At 31.8% G+C, this 17,965-nt stretch overlaps 4 protein-coding genes across 4 annotated transcripts; all 4 read left to right on the top strand.

Moving 5' to 3' along the window:
• Window positions 1-2,713: 2,713 nt before the first annotated feature.
• LOC140444468 (uncharacterized) lies at window positions 2,714-3,676 on the top strand. Its single transcript, XM_072536225.1, has one exon. It carries the CDS (start codon window positions 2,714-2,716, stop codon window positions 3,674-3,676), a length of 963 nt encoding a protein of 320 aa, XP_072392326.1.
• Window positions 3,677-3,826: 150 nt separating this feature from the next.
• LOC140444469 (uncharacterized) lies at window positions 3,827-6,243 on the top strand. Its single transcript, XM_072536226.1, has 3 exons — window positions 3,827-3,877; window positions 3,933-5,628; window positions 5,690-6,243. The coding sequence occupies exons 1-3, from the start codon at window positions 3,827-3,829 to the stop codon at window positions 6,241-6,243; spliced, it is 2,301 nt and encodes a 766-aa protein (XP_072392327.1).
• A 636-nt stretch (window positions 6,244-6,879) lies between these two features.
• On the top strand, window positions 6,880-7,845 carry LOC140444470 (uncharacterized). Its single transcript, XM_072536227.1, has one exon. It carries the CDS (start codon window positions 6,880-6,882, stop codon window positions 7,843-7,845), a length of 966 nt encoding a protein of 321 aa, XP_072392328.1.
• Window positions 7,846-16,250: 8,405 nt separating this feature from the next.
• Window positions 16,251-17,666, top strand: LOC140444471 (zinc finger BED domain-containing protein 4-like). The gene has a single exon (XM_072536230.1). It carries the CDS (start codon window positions 16,251-16,253, stop codon window positions 17,664-17,666), a length of 1,416 nt encoding a protein of 471 aa, XP_072392331.1.
• Window positions 17,667-17,965: the final 299 nt, after the last annotated feature.

Raw genomic sequence — 17,965 nt, forward strand, 5'->3', positions numbered from 1 at the left:
TTTTAAAATTGGTATCAAAATTTATGTAAAAGAATCCCAAATTAGATCAAAATAAGAAAATATTTTTAATGGATCTCTCGAAATTCAAGAACTCTTTACAAATTCCGCAATTATCCTAAACCTCAAAACTAACCAAACTTCCAAAGTAAATTTTGACAGACTAGAACCTTATTTTGAATAATTTTCATTTACAGATTTTATGGACTCTTTTCAATCGCCCAGTACCAAATTCATCTTACTCCTATTAATAACACAATTGGAATATTGTTTCATGAAAAAGGAACTAGGTATACGAATATCTAATGATAATTGGACCTTACTTGTTTACAAAGAATTGTTAGCGATCAAAACTACAATATTCAACAATGACAGAATTTTAGAAAACCTACTGGAAAAATGTATTAACACTGATACAAGTGATACACCGATAAAACTTGCATTTTATTCCGAGGTACAGACACATGTCAGTCTTCTAAAACAAATTCCGTTAAGGTTGATCTTCACCCTCGATTAATTTGTTTCTGATCCTAGAGATGACTCTACTGCGGCATGCTACTGTGGTAAATTTTTTAACTTAATTGTAGATTTCTACATGATGACTCTGTAATATTTTCAAACCCTAACATAAATTACAGTTTTCTATCATTATATCCATTGGCTGAGTGGCCAAGTTGTATAAACAGTAATTTTATCAAATACGCTATAACTTATCTGCTTACTAGTAGACCAAGTAAGCAAATATATCTTTTACAACATCTTTATGTATAATACTTTACTGCTCTGCTGTGTCAGTCGAAATATAATATACCAAATAAATCATATTATCTAAACAATTTTATCGGCAAAGAAATTATGTAGGTACTTGCGGCTATGTCTGTGAATATCGTATTATACCATTAAATTCGTACATCATAATAATTATATTACATTTTTGTTGATAGTTAAAAATTAAATGATCTGGTATTATGTAATATTTTAGTCGTAAATAACAAAAGTGTTATGAGAACATGTCTTTCTCATCGTTTATATTTTCTATTTCGTGCTTCATTAGTCTTTTATATTCTCTGTTTATTCTTATAATTTTTCTTTTAATAATCACATTTTTATCTCGAAAAAGAAAATATAACGATCACATCACAGCTACAGAGGGCAATTTTTACTTTTAAGTAAAGTGCATACCTAATTTTTAATTGTAATTAATTTGTTCTCAGCTCTGATATCTAATAAAAAGTCTATATTGTACCAAAGTATCTTTATATTATACGCGTTGACAGTACACGCAAAAATTTTAACAACGCATACTATTTGCCTTTAGGTACTGAACGTAAGAGAGTATGCAAAATATTCTTCATGAATACCCTAGATATTTCCGAAAAAACCATCAGAACTCTTGTGAAAAAGAACAACTGTACTGTCAAAGGCATTCAGGATGAAGACCTTAGAGGAAGATACAATAATCATCACCAGATTAATCCATCTCTACGGCGACGTCAGGGATCATATTAACTCTATATATATATATATATATATATATATATATATATATATATATATATATATATATATATATATATATATATATATATATATATATATATATATATATGTATATATACAGTGCTAGTCAAAAGTCCGTTCCCCCCCTCGTATCTTTTGAACGGTTATTGTTATAATAGTGAAATTTGGAGGGAGGTAATAAACAGACGTAGGCTTCTTAACTAGTAATAACAGGTGACGTAATAGTCACAGATGACGTTACAGCGCCACTGTGACAGATAATTTTAAATGGGACCTTATGGTAAGTGATTGTTAAGATTGTGATTCATTCACTAAAAAACTAAGCCGGTCCTGTGTGTATCTGAACTCCACTGACGGCAGTGGCGCATTGAAAGAAGTGTGAAAACAACCACATGCGCAAGAAAAAAGACAGATGACTTTAGAACATTACATTTTTTGGTTACATTTAAGAAAAACATACATATTTCGTTAGAATTATATTAGTTTTATTAGTACATTCAGTAGTGTAAATAAAATCTCAAATATAGTGCAATCACCAGTTTTTTATTACTACAGTCCATCTATATTGAAGTCAGAATTAACATTTGATCCTTCCAGCCCGATAAAATTGGATTGCAGCTTGAGATTTGCACGTGGTTTATGGAATGGCGCCGGTAATACAAGTAGGTCAAATCCATTTTACCTAAATTTCTGTCGTTGTAGAGTTAATGCTGTTTCAATTTGCAGTCATTTAACAATTGTCTATACATATAATACAATATCAATTATCAATACAAAATCAAATATATAATACAATATCAATTCTACTTGTAAAGCTATTTTCAATGTTTTTTTCCATTTAAATGTGTATGTTTTATTTCCATTTTTATTATTCTTTGAGTTTAATATTTCTATATTAAATACACATAACTAGTATAAGGGTATCTCACTATTATGTTCATGTATGATATCGAGAATTAAACCATTAAACACAGTTAAACGCAATTATAGTCATCTCAAATTCCTAAGGCAAAACAACAATAAAAAGTGATTATAAACAATTACAATTTCAATATTAACATTAACAGCTACTTCTTATTTGCTGTAATAAATATATTGGTAATAATTATAAAAGTTATCGATTTATTCATTAAGCTCTAATAAAGTTCTATTACTATTATATACTAAATAATTATTCTGCATAAAAGAATACAGGATGGCCGCTAATTTAAATGCAAAGGTACGGAAGCGTGGAGGTATTAAACATAAGCTAACTAAATTTCAAAACTATTTTGAACCATTATATAATCGATTTCTAACAAATCAAGAATTTGATAATAAAGAGATAATAGAATTAAAAATCAGATTAGGTAAAGTAGAATCATTAGAAACGGAATTTGAAGAGATTCAAGCCGTGATTGAAGACATTTGTCCAGACGATGAACTTGAGGCACAACGTGAAGAGGCAGACATATTTTTAAACACTCTAATAGATTGTGTAGCTAGGACACAAGAGGTTGTTAAAAATATTGAAAGTAATTCAATTCCCCAAACCCTAGGGTCAGTAAATAATAATAGTCAATCTTTTAACGAAAATGCAATTAAATTACCACCCATTAAATGCCCTTCTTTTAATTCTGAATTTAGTAAATGGCTAGAATTCAAAGATACATTTGAAGCACTTTTTCATAACAACCTTACGCTTTCAGAAATTCAAAAATATCACTATTTAAGGTCATGCTTAGGTAAAGAAGCCTTGAAAATTATCCAAAGTTTAGAATTTGCAGCACATAATTACCAGGATGCCTGGCAGTTATTGTGTGACCGATTTGACAATAAAAGATTGTTAGTTAATAATCATTTAAAACATTTAGTTGAAATTGAGTCCTTACCCAAAGAATCATCAGTAGGGTTAAGAGGGTTTATTGATTATGTAAACAAGCATATTAGAGCGTTAAAAACATTGCAACTTCCTACTGAGCATTGGGATGCTATGATTGTTCATATGATTTCTTTAAAGCTAGATAAAAATACAAATCGGGAATGGGAACAATCACGTACAGATAAGATGTTGCCGAGTTTAGCTAGTTTTTTTGAGTTTTTGAAAAATAGAGCAGATTTTTTGGAAACAATAGAAACAAATAGCACTAGAGAAAATAAAGTCATCATTCATTTTTAGCTAGCAGTTCAGAAAATACTTGGGAACTAAAATGTAATTATTGCAAACAAAAACATTCTATTTATTCTTGTGATCAATTTTTAAAATTGTCAGTAGCTGAAAGATGGCACAAAATAAAACAATTGAAACTGTGTACTAATTGTTTATGTTATGGCCATTTTAATACACACTGCCAGAAAGGAAACTGTAAGATTTGTAAGGGTAAGCACAATCCTCCTTTAATAACAATTCTGCTGATAATCAAAACAATTCTGAGGATTTTGTTAACTCAGAATCTAAACAAAGTGATCAGTTCAATGGGTCATCCATTATTTGTGGTAATACTGTATTTAATGACAATTATGTTATTTTACCTACTGCAATTGTTGATGTTCAAGATAAGACAGGTAAATTTCACAAAGTCCAAGCCATCTTGGATGTGGGTAGTCAGTGTTCATTTATATCTGACAATTTGTGTAAAAAATTAAATTTAAAAACCAATCGCATTGATGTATCAGTATCTGGTATCGCTGGTATTAATTCTAATTTACGGTACAAATGTGAGGTACTAATAAAATCTAATATTCATAACTTTCAAACTGTCCTAAACTGTATTATTGTTGAAAGAATCTCAAGTAATTTACCATCTTGTAACTTCGATATTTCTAATTGGCACATTCCTAAAGGCATTGCACTTGCTAATCCTATGTTTAATTGTCCTAGAAATGTTGATCTATTAATTGGAGCGGATTTGTTTTGGGAGATTGTACTAAATGAAAGAATAAACCTCGGTCGAAATCTACCTGATCTAGTTAATACTGGCTTTGGCTATGTAGTATCAGGTCCGATAAATATTCCTATGAAAAAAGAGGTTAATTGCAATTTTTTAATAAATGACGATCTTCAAAAGTTCTGGTTTGTCGAGGAGATTCATCATGAACAGAAACAGATGTCACAGGAAGATTTGTTTTGTGAGGACTATTTCAATAAAACAGTTTCTCGAGATCCTTCTGGAAAATTTATTGTTCGTTTTCCACTAAAATTAGAAGCCACTCAATTAGGGGAATCAAAAAACTTAGCAGTTAAAAGACTGCTTTTTCAAAAGAAAAAATTGGAAAAGAATGATGTTTTAAAAAGCAAATACTCTAAATTTATGGATGAGTATTTAAACTTGCAACATATGAGGCAATTAACACAAAAGGAATCCAGTCAATTTCGATGTTTTTTACCCCATTTTGCTGTTTTCCGTGAAGACAGCCTTACTACTGACGTTAGGATTGTATTTGATGGTTCGGCTAAAACCGATTCTGGGATATCATTAAATGATATCCAATATACTGGGCCAGCCATTCAGAATGATATATTTAAAATTGTGTTGAGGTTTAGACAGCACAAGTTTGTTGTAATTGCTGATGTGGAAAAAATGAACCGTCAAATTTTGATACACCCTGAAGAAAGATATTTACAAAACATTCTTTGGCGACAAAATCCTAATGAGGACCTCGCACCATTTGAGTTGCAAACAGTTACTTATGGTACGACTAGTGCTCCCTATTTGGCCATAAAATGCATAAAACAATTAGCTTCTGACTATAAACATGATTACCCAATTGCTAGTGAATTGATTGACCGTGACATGTATGTAGATGATTTAATAACTGGCTTCACCAGTGAAGAACATGGAATAGAAATTTGTAATCAAATTTTGATGATATTAAAATCAGCTTCCTTTAAATTAAGAAAATGGGCTTCTAATAGCCAAGATATTTTAAAGGGTTTACAAGATACATCTGATGAGTTTAGTATATTGGAACTAGGAGAGAGTGATAGGCTTAGAACTTTAGGAATTCAATGGATTAGTAATACTGATTTATTAACATACAATGTTTCAACATCCAGTAATAAACAACCTATTACTAAAAGGAGTTTACTTAGTAATATTGCTAAGATATATGACCCTTTAGGTTTAAATAGTAAGTCCATGTATTATTCTAGTTAAGATATTAATTCAACAATTATAGTTACTTGATTTAGATTGGGATGATGAACTACCACGAGACCTGCTCAATAAATGGGTAACATTTAAATCAAAAATGTCTGTTCTTAATAAAATAAATATTCCCAGGTATATTATGTGTGATAAAATAGTTCACATGGAGCTGCATGCCTTCAGTGATACTAGTAAAGATGCTTATAGTGCAGTTTTATATGTTCGAACGCTTGATGAAAATGGAACAGTGTATGTCAGATTGCTATGTTCCAAAACCAGAGTGTCACCTATAAAAGTATTAACGGTTCCTAGATTAGAGTTATGTGGTGTTTTAGCACTAGCTCGCTTAGTCAATCAAGTGTCAAACGCACTTACATGTCAATGTAATGTTTTTTATTGGTGCGATTCTCAGATAGTATTGTGGTGGTTGAATAAAGAGGCCAATAAACTACAAGTTTTTGTAAGCAATAGAGTCTCAGAAATTCAAACGCTGAGCAATATATCGAATTGGAGCTATGTCAATACTAAAGAAAATCCTGCTGATGTAGCATCTCGTGGCATGTATCCAGATAAACTATCCAATCGCAAGGTATGGTGAAATGGACCCTCATTTTTATATGAAAACCATTCTGGCCACGATTATTTCAAACTGAAGATAACAAGGAGCTTCCAGAAATCCGTAAAATTTGTCACACGCTTGTTGTTACCGAACAATTATTATTGTTTCAACGGTTCTCCTCTCTTAATAGATTAAAACGGGTTTTTGCATATTGCTTACGCTTCATTATAAACCTAAAGGAACGTACAAAGACAAAAGGTCATCTTAGCGTTCTAGAGATGGAAAACAGTATGTTATGTTTAACTAAATTAGCACAAAAGGAAAGTTTTAAAAATGAAATTTCTATTATTAGTCAACAAAAAAATTTGAATCATAAACATAGGTTACTTTCTCTAAGTCCATTCTTAGATTCAAACAGTTTTCTGAGAGTAGGGGGTAGACCTCTTTGTCATTTGATGAAAAGCATCCATATCTCCTAGATTTGATGGTAAACATTTATTCACTAAATTAATATTTCACGCCGAACATTTACGATTACAACATGCAGGTCCACAACTTTTATTGTTTTCAGTACGTGAAAAGTTCTGGGCGACTACTGGCATGTGTCTTGCCAAGAAGGTGGTACGAAATTGCATACAATGTTTTAAAAATAAACCTAGACAAACCGCCTCAATCATGGCTGACCTCTCTAAACATAGGGTTCAAATTTCAAAACCTTTTGCAAATACTGGAATTGATTACGCTGGTCCAGTACTGTTGCGTGATAGAAAGGGCCGACCTTATAAAACTTATAAGGCATATATTTGTTTATTTATATGTTTTGCCACTAAGGGTGTTCACATTGAGCTGGTCACTGAGTTAACGAGTGAAGCATTTCTTGCTACATTTAGAAGGTTTGCCGCTCGACGTGGTACTCCTAATCATTTATATTCCGATAATGGATCTAATTTTGTTGGAGCTCATAAAGAGCTGCAAAAGTTATATAAGTTTTTAGAAAATTCTCAATCTGAGTTTGTTACAATCTGTTCACAGCAAAAAATTTCGTGGCATTTTATTCCACCAAATACTCCACATTTTGGAGGTCTTTGGGAGTCAAATATCAAAAACATTAAACATCATCTCCACAGAGTAATAGGAGAATCTATTTTAACATTTGAGGAGTATTCAACACTATTAACGCAAATTGAGGCAACATTAAACTCTAGACCTTTGTATCCTATGTCCTCAGATCCCAACGATTTAAACCCAATTACCCCTTCTCACCTATTGATTGGACATGCTCTCACATCACCTCCTGACCCACTATATGAAAGTATTACAATTAACCGGCTGTCCAGATTTCAATTATTGCAGCAAATGAATCAAAGCTTTTGGAAAAGATGGTCCTGTTTTTATCTATCTGAACTGCAGAAACGACACAAATGGAAAACTGGGAAAATGGATGTCAATATTGGCGACCTGGTCGTCGTAAAGCATGATAACCTGCCTTCTATTAAATGGATTTTGGGAAGAATTGTTGATGTCCATCCAGGCGATGATGGTGTAGTGCGGGTAGTGACTATAAAAACTTCGCAAAATACTTTTAAACGGGGTGTTTCGAAAATTTGTCCACTCCCTTCTCCTAATGACGATGTGTTTTGATAAGAATTTTTGAACATGCTGTTCAAAAGGGGGAAGTATGTTAAGATTGTGATTCATTCACTAAAAAACTAAGCCGGTCCTGTGTGTGGCTGAACTCCACTGACGGCAGTGGCGCATTGAAAGAAGTGTGAAAACAACCACATGCGCAAGAAAAAAGACAGATGACTTTAGAACATTACATTTTTTGGTTACATTTAAGAAAAACATACATATTTCGTTAGAATTATATTAGTTTTATTAGTACATTCAGGAGTGTTAATAAAATCTTAAATATAGTGCAATCACCAGTTTTTTATTACTACAGTCCATCTATATTGAAGTCAGAATTAACAGTGATACTTCGTATGAAAGGTATTGAAAATACCTATTCAGTCATAATAATTTTGTTTGAGTTTAAGCTCATTTTGATGAATAAATTAAAGAAATACTAAAATTGTAGCTTTTCATTTAATTGATAAATATTTAACAACCAGTTCTTATAGAAAGTGTTCAAATTGTGCTCCATCTACTTCCTGACAGTAATGCATCCTATTTCTAAACTCTTGCCGTACTCGTTCAAATGTGTCGGGGGAAATTGCCCTACATTCTTCAACAATTCGTTGTTTCAAAATGTCAATATTGTCGGTTGCTGTAGCGTAAACTTTAGATTTCAAGTATCCCCACAGAAAAAAATCTAATGGTGTGAGGTTCGGTGACCGAGCTGGCCATTCTATCGTATCTCGTCGTCCAATCCATCTACCACGATATTTCTCATCTAGGTAACGTCTTACTGCACCATAATGGTGTGCAGGAGCACCATCTTGTTGAAACGATATTTCCAAGTTGCCGAATTCATCTGGATTATCCTCCAGAATTTCAAGTATTAATGGTTCAATTGCATTTTGTAACATCTCCAGATACACTTCACCGGTTAAGTTAGTATTGAGAAAAACAAGCCCAACTATGTGTTTTCCCAAAATACCTGCCCAAACATTTATTTTTTTTTATTGAGTATGTGTTTCACGAAAGACGTGAGGATTTGTGTCACTACAATACCTCACATTGTGTGTGTTAACATTTCCATTGAGAGAAAAAGTACTTTCGTCACTAAAACAAATTGTTTTTATGTAATTGGGCTGTTGGTTAATTTTATTGGACATATTTTCACAGAATTTTAGTCTTCGGTCAGGGTCATCATCTGAAAGTTGGTGCACAATTTTTAATTTGTATGGATGAAATTTGTTTTAAGCCAACACTCGGTCAACAGTACTGTCTTTTGACTGATTCCATAGATAGATGCAACTTGGGCTGTAGAAGAAGTAGGGTTCACTACTATTTATGAAATTATGTTAATTTTTTTGTCGTCACTAATAGTTGGTCGACCAGATCGTTTGACATCATGAACACTACCTGTTTGTTTAAACTTCCGAAGAAGCTTCCTCAAATAAGCTCTCGATGTAGGGCGATCGGGGTACCTTTCATTAAAAAGACGTTCCGCTGCATGAAAATTATTTCCACATTTACCAATTATTAACACAGCTGCTGCTTTGTCGGCTACAGTACGTACCATTCTGCCTTTTTAAAAATTTAAACGTCTCGTTAAACAATAATTAAACTAAATATTAACTAAAAACAACTAACTAAAAACAAACTTAACTAAACTTGAATTGACTAAACTAAGCAGAAACAGAAACTAAATATTCAGGTATAAACGCGTTTGCAAACTAAAAACTAGAGAATTGACAAACGTCAAATTTTTTGACAAATAACCAAAGGTGGACGTTAGAATTCTTATTAATTAAATGTCAAACCAGAATTTTAATGTTTATTTTCTTTATTTATTGGTCAAAATCATCTTAAATCCAAATAAAATTAGAATGATTGAATAGGTATATTAAAATAATTATAGTTTCGCATTCAATTAATAAATATTCTAACGTTCGCGCCTAGTTAATTGTCAAAAAAGTTGATGTTGACGTACAAACAATTAGAGAATTGAAAAATGTCAACTTTTTGACAAGTAACCAGTGGCGGAGGTTTTAATATTTATTAATTAAATGCGAAACTACAACTTCAGTATTTATTTAATTTATTCATCGAAATGAGCTTAAACTTAAATTAAATAAGTATGGTTGAATAGGTATTTTCAATACCTTTCAAACGAGGTATCACTTGCCATAAGGTGCTATTTAAAATTATCTGTCACAGTGGCGCTATAACGTCATCTGTTACTATTACGTCACTTGTTATGACTAGTTAAGAAACTTACGTCTGTTTATTACCTCCCTCCAAATTTCACTATTATAAGTAAAACCGTTCAAAAGATACGAGGGAAGGAACGGACTTTTGACTAGCACTGTATATATATAGCACTGTATACATATAATATATATATATATATATATATATATATATATATATATATATATATACATATATATATATATATATATATATATATATATATATATATATATATATATATATATATATATATATATATAGACCTTTGTTTGCCTTCAGTGGAGAACCATCTAAATGAAGCCAAATGTTCGTTTAAAAATTTTTAAATCTTCGTATCTACGAATATGAACATTATTTTCTGCAGAGTTTATGTGTTTTTTGTTTTCTTTTTTTTTTTGTTAAGTTAGTTTTAAATAATGAGTAAAGTTTACAGTAGATATATAATAACATCGATAATATACTACATATTGAGTTAGAACTGATGAAGCTTTAGAAATATAAAGCGAAACGTCTTCGATAAACTTATGAAGTAGTTAATTTCTTTTTTTATTTGCCAATCTGAATGACCGATTAAACCTCTGTATTCACTAGTTGAATACTTTAGATATATATATATATATATATATATATATATATATATATATATATATATATATATATATATATATATATATATATATATATATATATATATATATTGGGGAAATCTGCAAGAAATACTCTAATGTGTATCAATTGTTTCGCCGAACGTTTTCGCCAAAGAGAATTAATTTGGCTTCTTCAGGGCTGAAAGAGAATAAATTATAATTAGCTACCATATATTATCTATTAAAACATTATTGATCTTACCGTAACTTAGAATTATTGTAGAGTTAGAATATTAAAAAACTTTGCTAGTAACATAGTGGTGTTTTTTGTTACTATGTGCAAAAAAAAAGTTTTTTATAAGGATTGAAATGTATGGTAGCTTCGAACTTGACACGTAAAGGCTTACCCAAGGTTAATCGAAAAACCCAATGCAACTACATTTAAAAGGAGGTAATTCTTTGAATTGTCGGCAATAACTAAATTTTTGATTTTTAGATAGTTAAAAGTGAGGTTCTGTTTAAGCCAGAACGCAAGCGCTGACAACTTCAGTAGGTCGTATGAATCTTTATGTCGTTAAGGTTCATTGGTAAAAACCGAATGAATTTAAATCCCAGTAAAGGGAAATATTATTTTGATTTTCTTTATTTAATTATATTATATTGTTCATGTATTATTGAATCTTATTGAGACGTATCTAAGAAAAGCAAGGGAATGTTATATATTTTTTGTTAATGAAAATTAATTATAAAGGTATGTTAGTTGTTAATGGATATATCAGTCAAGTTAGTTATCTGTGATATAGTATTGTTCTTGGTATCTGATTTAAGTAACAGGTGGTATATATCACTTAGATTCTTGATGTCACTCTTAACATTAATGGAGAAATCGTTAAGGAAAATATAAGACATTTCAATGAACTCTCTTTTAGATTTATTGTTCTCACGGTGGAGAATTGTGGTGTTAGTATAGTCCATGAGATGACCAGTGGAATGGACATGTTTGGCTAATGCACAACGGTCAGGGTGAAGTCGAGAATCACTTTTGTGTAGTGTAATACGTGATTTCAATAATTGAGATGTTTGACCGATGTAGGAATTGTTGCAAGAGAGACATGGAATGTTGTAGACAATATTACTAAGCCTATCTATGGGAGTCTTATCTTTTATCTTAGAATAAAGATTATTAATTGTTAGGACAAAAGTACACATTCCTCTCTGAGTAGAAAAATGTTCTGGATGAGAAATTTAAGAGAGTGGTTTGGCTGTACCACTAACGAATTATTCAAAACAGCAGTAAATAAAATTAGAATCGCCCTAATGATATCCAATCTCCGATAGGAGAGGCACTCAAAGAAGAAGATATGATGAACTTGAAAAATCTTCAACGTTCACTGTTAGACATATGCCTCCCGTTCAGTGCACACATTTACTGCTCCTTGACGCTGTGACGAGAATGAGATAGGATTTAACAAATAGAATGACAGAAAACTAAACAAGACGGTGTGTCAAACGTGGAATGCGTCGCAGAACGTGAAATATTAGCGTAAAACTATATGATGGCCATAGACGGTTCTTTAATACCCAGCAAACGACTAGCTTTATAAAGTTACATAGGAGGGATCTGTGCGAGAAAAAGTCGATCATTCGTTTTATAACCCAAAGGGGACCATAAAATATTCAACGTTAAAATGTGATATAATGTAACGGTATGACAAATCTTTTTTCTCCCGCATGTGCATGCCTGTGTACCTATACAAGGGGAGTCGTGCATAACCTTTAACTTGATCGTAATACATAACTGCAACAACAAGTATGTTGACGACTTGGGTTAATATATACAGTGCATTCCGTACGTTTTTTAAACATGATTAGGAAATTGTTGACTGGAGGCTATTAAAGAAGTTCTTAAAATTTTTGCAGGTCAACGCCTTTTCTGTAAATGGAGTGAATATTGTTATCCATTTAATTTTTTTCCTCAGTTGAATAATTCCTGCTGGTATTTGGTCTAAGCTTACTTCTTTTCCCCATTCAATCTGTTTCATAGCTAATTCTACTACTTTATAGTGCCCTATTCACCTGTTTTGGTAATTTCGGACTATTTCATCTCTTATAACATAAAACAGTTGTTTCAGATATCTTTATCTCGTTTCCTTTTTTTATGGATGACTATGCTGCCGTTTTCATCTTCTACTATTTCATATGGAGCTACACGATTAACAATTCCAAATCAAGAAAACACAAATAACACTCCGAATTATATTATACAACTAATAGTCGAAAAATGAAGAGCAAGAGATAGATAATCAGACAATTAAGATCAGCGCTACATGATGTTAAGATCAGCGCTACATGATGCACGCAATGCCACATGTGAACACTACATTATTACATTGTCTAAAGAAGATCATTCACTATGGATAGCAACAAAAACAATTAAAGAGACCTGAACAATACAACCCACCAATTAAGAAAGATGACGTTAGTTGAGGAAGATCAGACCAGGAAAAAATGTCAACATCATGAGAATAACAGATAATAATAATCAAGCAATAAACACTGAAAACTTTTGTTTTTAACTGTACGCCCGTGAATGACTTATTATTTTTTAAATAACATTTAATATTGCACTTTTTTATTGTATCTTTCAAGATAATTCTTATAGGAATATATTTATTTATAACATACGGTCTTATGGTCTTATCTAGTGATGAGTAATATATCGCAACCTGCGATTTTATAGCTGCTATTTGAAAATCGCAGTTAGCAACTGTTATGGATAAATAAAAATAGCCGCGATTCTAAATACAGCTATTTATAAGAATATGCGAATCGACTAGCAATAGGAATGATGAAGACGGTAGCATTGCGGTAGTGAGTTATCCCTTCCATAATATTTGGTGCGATGTACAAGATATATACATGTATACAGTGGAATCTCGATTATCCGTCAGGGCACCGGACCAAGGGTATGACGGATAATCGAAAAGACGGTTAACAGAACAAAAAAAAGTTCATAGTATAACTCTCAAATTTTATTTGTATGTTTTATTTGACACAGCATTGTCGACTGCGTGTTTTAAATTGTATGCTTTCCAGTATTCTGGCAAAGAATATTCCTCTTTCATAACTAGGTTTTGAATAAATTTTTTTCTGTATCTTCTTTGAATGTTTTAATGGCCGATTGATCCATTGGCTGTATCAATGATGTTGTATTCGCAGGCAGAAAAGAGCAGGTGATATTTTCATCGTCACTTCGCAGCATACCGGCTTCAGGATGGGCAGGTGCATTGTCCAAAATGAGAATCGCCTTTGGTGGCAAATTTTTTGCTTGCAAGTATTGTGGAACGTCCGGTATAAAAACTTAAAAAACAAGATGTTAGAAAAATAGATAAACAAATTTTGGTTTGTAGTACATACCTTTTTGAACCAGTCAGCGAATATTTCCTGGGACATACATGCATTATGTTGTGCGTAGTAGTTAACGGAAAGCACGTTGTCGCGTGTCTCATCGATCATATCTTGAAGCTTTTTTTTATAATCTTCAATGACTTCAATATTTGCGGCGCTCTATTTTTCACTTTCGATTTTCAGTTCCCGTATACCGTGGCGATTTTTGAACTTTTCCAACTAACCGCTGCTTCCTTTAAATGAAGGATCGCCATTCAATTTCATGTTGAAAATCAACGCTTTTCCGGCAACAATTGGTCCAGATAAAGGAACACCTTCGCTTCTTTTTTGAACGAACCACAAATACAGAGTGTTGTGTCGTGCCGTGTCGAGTGATTCATTTGTGGCTTTTTTTCATTGTCTAACTATGTTTCATCCAGCCATCCAACTATTCCATTTGCGAAGTATACTTTTCAATTCCATCAGCATTTTTCTTTAAATCATTGATTGTCGTTCTCGGAACATCATACTTTTTGCTCAATGCGACAAGTTCGAATTTGAATTAAACTGAATTATGTTGACACACAGATATTGACTGTAATAATTATTGTGCTCTGGATTTTTATTTTCGGCTTGCGATTCTAAAAATGAAACTCTAAAAGAACGGTATCACTTATCATTACCTATTTAAATTGAAGTTTAATACAGAGCCCTGAATAAGAACCATAATTATTTACATAAAAAAATTCGGTGGTGGTATAACTTCACGTACACATTTCAACGAATTTAGTTTGGCTTATCCGCACTGCTCAAAGCAAATGAATTGATGACTAAATTTTTATTTATGTTGGTAATATAACTTATGTATGGACCCTGACGGTTAACAGAGGTGACGGTTAATAGAGAGACGGATAATCGAGGTTCCACTGTATTTATAAGCCAAATAATGGGGTACTGGTAGCGTTATCTAGTGGTGACTAGTAAAATAATATTTATTTATGGCTAGTTTAAAGTTTTCTATTTTAATACTGATGGTATACCTTGAAATAAGTGAATCACTAAAGTAATAATACCGATAAATTATTAGGCTATTAAGTAGAGCTGAATAGTCATTTTTTGGTTTTCTGATGACCTATTTCTAAACTGTATCGAGTGAATGAAGCATTTATCGTTACATATTACTATACCCTGGCCGCTTAAAACATGGAATCCAAGGTCGCATGATCACTCAATGCAAGCATCGACAGGCGCTCGAAACTAGACCTTATGGGAAACTGTTTACACCGTCATTATTTGTGTCATGATACTATACCTTAAATATTTCATGTATCATAATTTGTGTTTCACTTTCGCTGGCTGGTGAATTTTGTGAAAATGTTTAAAATTAATGTAAATCAATAACCTCTAAAAAACGGTATAAATATATTATAGCAACATTGTTAGTTCGTTTTTGTTGAGCGGTGTAAACGTGGGAAAAGTGGTAACATAGGAAGAGGAATATTTAAGAGTGCGTGCCATTCACATGATCATTCCATCTTTTCAGCGGCTCAACTATATTAAGAGTAAGTTGTAATATAAGTGGCGGTGTTTGTTTATTTTTTAAATAAAAATGTCTTTAAAAAGGAAAATGAGTGAAATGTGGAACTTTTTTGAACCCGTTGATGAAGTTTATGCAAAATGTAATATTTGCAAGGCAAAAATATCGTATAAAACTTCTGTCACGAATTTAAAATCGTATATGCGAAATAAACATCCTGGAATCGCACTTTGTTTAAATGCAAAAAAAGTAAGTAGATATATCTAGTTTTTAATTTTGGTTCTCATTTTGGTTTAATTTGCATTACGCAGGGTACAACAGTATGTAAACAAACAACTGAGATAGAAGGAATGGTAATTGGAGACAAAGAAAAAAATAATCAATTTTTTTTGGAACAGCCATCGACTAGTCAAGGGCCAACTTCACAGGAACCGTCCACATCATTCCAACAACCAATATCAGTTAGTTTTGGTCAACAGAAAAAAATCACCACTTTTCTTAAATAAAAAATGAATGTTAAATCAAAACAGGACATAGACAACAAATTACTTTTATTATTTATTTTAGATTTTTAACCATTTAGTATTGTTGAAGATTCTGGCTTCAAACTTTTTGTCTCCAGTTTAAATCCCTCTTATGAACTTCCAAGTAGACATTCTATATCTAAAACAATGATTCCGTTTGTATACGAAAAATGTTGCGCCAGAATGAAAGAGATAATATTAATTGGTCAACAGTTTTGTATTACTACTGATTGTTGGACATCTGTTAATACCATTAGCTATATTGGTGTAACTGCTCATTTTTTAGATAGTAATTTTAAGTTTTACTCTGTTCTGTTAGAATGTAGTGCTATTGATGTAGCTCATACTTCAGGAAATTTGTCGAAAGAGCTTCAGCGAATTGTAGAGGCTTGGGGTATAAAAAACAAAATATTGCTTGCAGTTTCTGATAACGCCAATAATATTAAAAATGCAATAATTTTTAAATTAAACTGGAATCATTTTGGTTGTATGGCACATACACTAAATTTAATTGTCAAAGACGGTTTGAAAAACAAATTAATTGAGGAAATTCTTTGCAAAGTCAAGACGATTGTAACTCATTTCCGAAAGAGTTATACGGCTAATGAGAGGTTATTGTCTTATCAGCGTAACCTGGGAAAAATCCCTTTAAAATTGCTTAATGATGTTCCAACTCGTTGGAACTCTACTTTTTACATGTTGGAAAGATTTCTAGAGCTCGAGGAAGCAATAAAAAGTTCAGTCGCGCTCATTGATAAGGAACTTCCTATTATGAATGTAGCTGATTGGCAAAATATTAAACATTTATGTAGTATTCTAAAACCATTCGAAAATGCTACAAAAATTATTAGTGGAGAATTATACTACACTGCATCATTAGTAATTCCTATGTCTAATGGTTTGATAGATGTTTACAAAAATTTAATAAAAAAATATTTTTCCCAACTGATTAACGAAGTTCTAAGAACTTTTTTAACTGGCTTATCTGAGCGGCTAGGAAGTGTAGAAAAAAATAAGACTTTAATTACCTCAACATTTTTAGATCCAAGATTTAAAACGTTTGGATTTTCTGAAATAAATTCAGGTGAGAATGCCAAACAATGTATTATATCAGCAGTTTCAGAAAAATATGCAGAAGAACTACGCAAAAAAAATATTTCAGAAACAGATTTATGTCCTGAAACAAAATCCACTATTTCCACTGATAGTGATGAATTCTCAATCTGGAGCTCTTTCGACAAGTCTGTGACAGTAGCTCAACCTCGGGGAACCAGCAAATCTCGTGCTATTATTGAGGTACAAAGATTTTTGGAGGATGAAATTTTACCAAGAAATGAAAATCCCTTAAACTGGTGGCGCGAACACAAATACCACTATCCCACCTTATCAATAATAGCACAAGAAAAATTATGTGCTCTGGCTTCCTCAGTACCTTGTGAAAGGCTGTTTTCAAAAGCTGGACAAGTACTAAATGAAAGAAGAACTAGACTCAGTGATAAAAAAACAAAAATGTTATTATTTTTAAATATGAATTACCAATATTGTAATGATATTGATGAATAATACCCTTACTTTGTTTATTGTACAGAATAATGGTACAGAAAAAGCAAATTTTTCTTAAAATTCAAAATGCTGGTTGGATATTTTTTAGTATTGTACCTTAAAACAGTAAATTAACAGTGATATAATTAAGGTAGAACCTGATATACCTGATAGGCTAAAATTAGATAAATTAAAACTAATTTGCCCATGCAACTTTTAAATTAAAAAATATAAAATGATAACTACTAACGACTCGCAATATTACCCTAACGTAATTAAAAAAACCGACACTTTGTTTATTTCTTAAGCATTAGGTTTTC

The sequence above is a fragment of the Diabrotica undecimpunctata genome, chromosome 6, assembly GCF_040954645.1.
Source record: "Diabrotica undecimpunctata isolate CICGRU chromosome 6, icDiaUnde3, whole genome shotgun sequence".
Taxonomy (NCBI): domain Eukaryota; kingdom Metazoa; phylum Arthropoda; class Insecta; order Coleoptera; family Chrysomelidae; genus Diabrotica; species Diabrotica undecimpunctata.